The sequence below is a fragment of the Camelina sativa genome, chromosome 8, assembly GCF_000633955.1.
Source record: "Camelina sativa cultivar DH55 chromosome 8, Cs, whole genome shotgun sequence".
In the NCBI taxonomy this organism is placed as follows: Eukaryota; Viridiplantae; Streptophyta; class Magnoliopsida; order Brassicales; family Brassicaceae; genus Camelina; species Camelina sativa.
The window spans coordinates 3,034,025-3,034,554 of record NC_025692.1 but is presented as its reverse complement, the minus strand read 5'-3'; the positions used below and the strand labels follow the sequence as shown (position 1 = coordinate 3,034,554).

At 34.9% G+C, this 530-nt stretch overlaps 1 protein-coding gene across 2 annotated transcripts in view; it reads left to right on the top strand.

Annotated features, from left to right (window-relative positions):
• The window catches only part of LOC104705861 (developmental protein SEPALLATA 1-like), a 4,116-nt gene that overhangs the window by 1,407 nt on the left and 2,179 nt on the right, over nucleotides 1–530 (top strand). Inside the window, exon 1 of one of the 2 annotated variants that reach the window (XM_010421951.2) lies at nucleotides 1–297. The exons of the other annotated variant lie outside the window; for it this stretch is intronic. Coding sequence (XP_010420253.1) covers nucleotides 113–297 — 185 coding nt within the window. The 5' untranslated portion in view covers nucleotides 1–112. The remainder of the gene's footprint in view (nucleotides 298–530) is intronic. 2 annotated transcript variants of the gene reach the window in all.

Here is a 530-nt window from a genome sequence, read left to right as displayed (position 1 = left end):
AAAGAGATACCCAACTTATGTTTTTGTGTGTCTGTATATAGAAAAACATTACATACCCATATTTGTGTGTGTGTATATATAAAAGTAGAAATTAGGGTAACAACAAAAAGAAATGGGAAGAGGAAGAGTAGAGCTGAAGAGGATAGAGAACAAAATCAACAGACAAGTAACGTTTGCAAAGCGTAGGAACGGTTTGTTGAAGAAAGCTTATGAATTGTCTGTTCTTTGCGATGCTGAGGTTGCTCTCATCATCTTCTCCAACCGTGGAAAGCTCTATGAGTTTTGCAGCTCCCCAAAGTAATCACTCAGCTCTCACCTTTTCAATTTATGTTTTTTTCTTTTAACTTATTTATTGGGTTTTTGCTAGATCTGAGCATATAGATCCTTATCTCAACTCTCAAGGACTTGTTTTGGAACTATATGGATCACCCGATCTTGAAATCTATATATGATCTTGAGTTTAATCAGGTTTCTTGATTTCAGCTTCTAGGTTTTCTTGAATTCTTGAAATTTTCAAGATCTGATTTCAG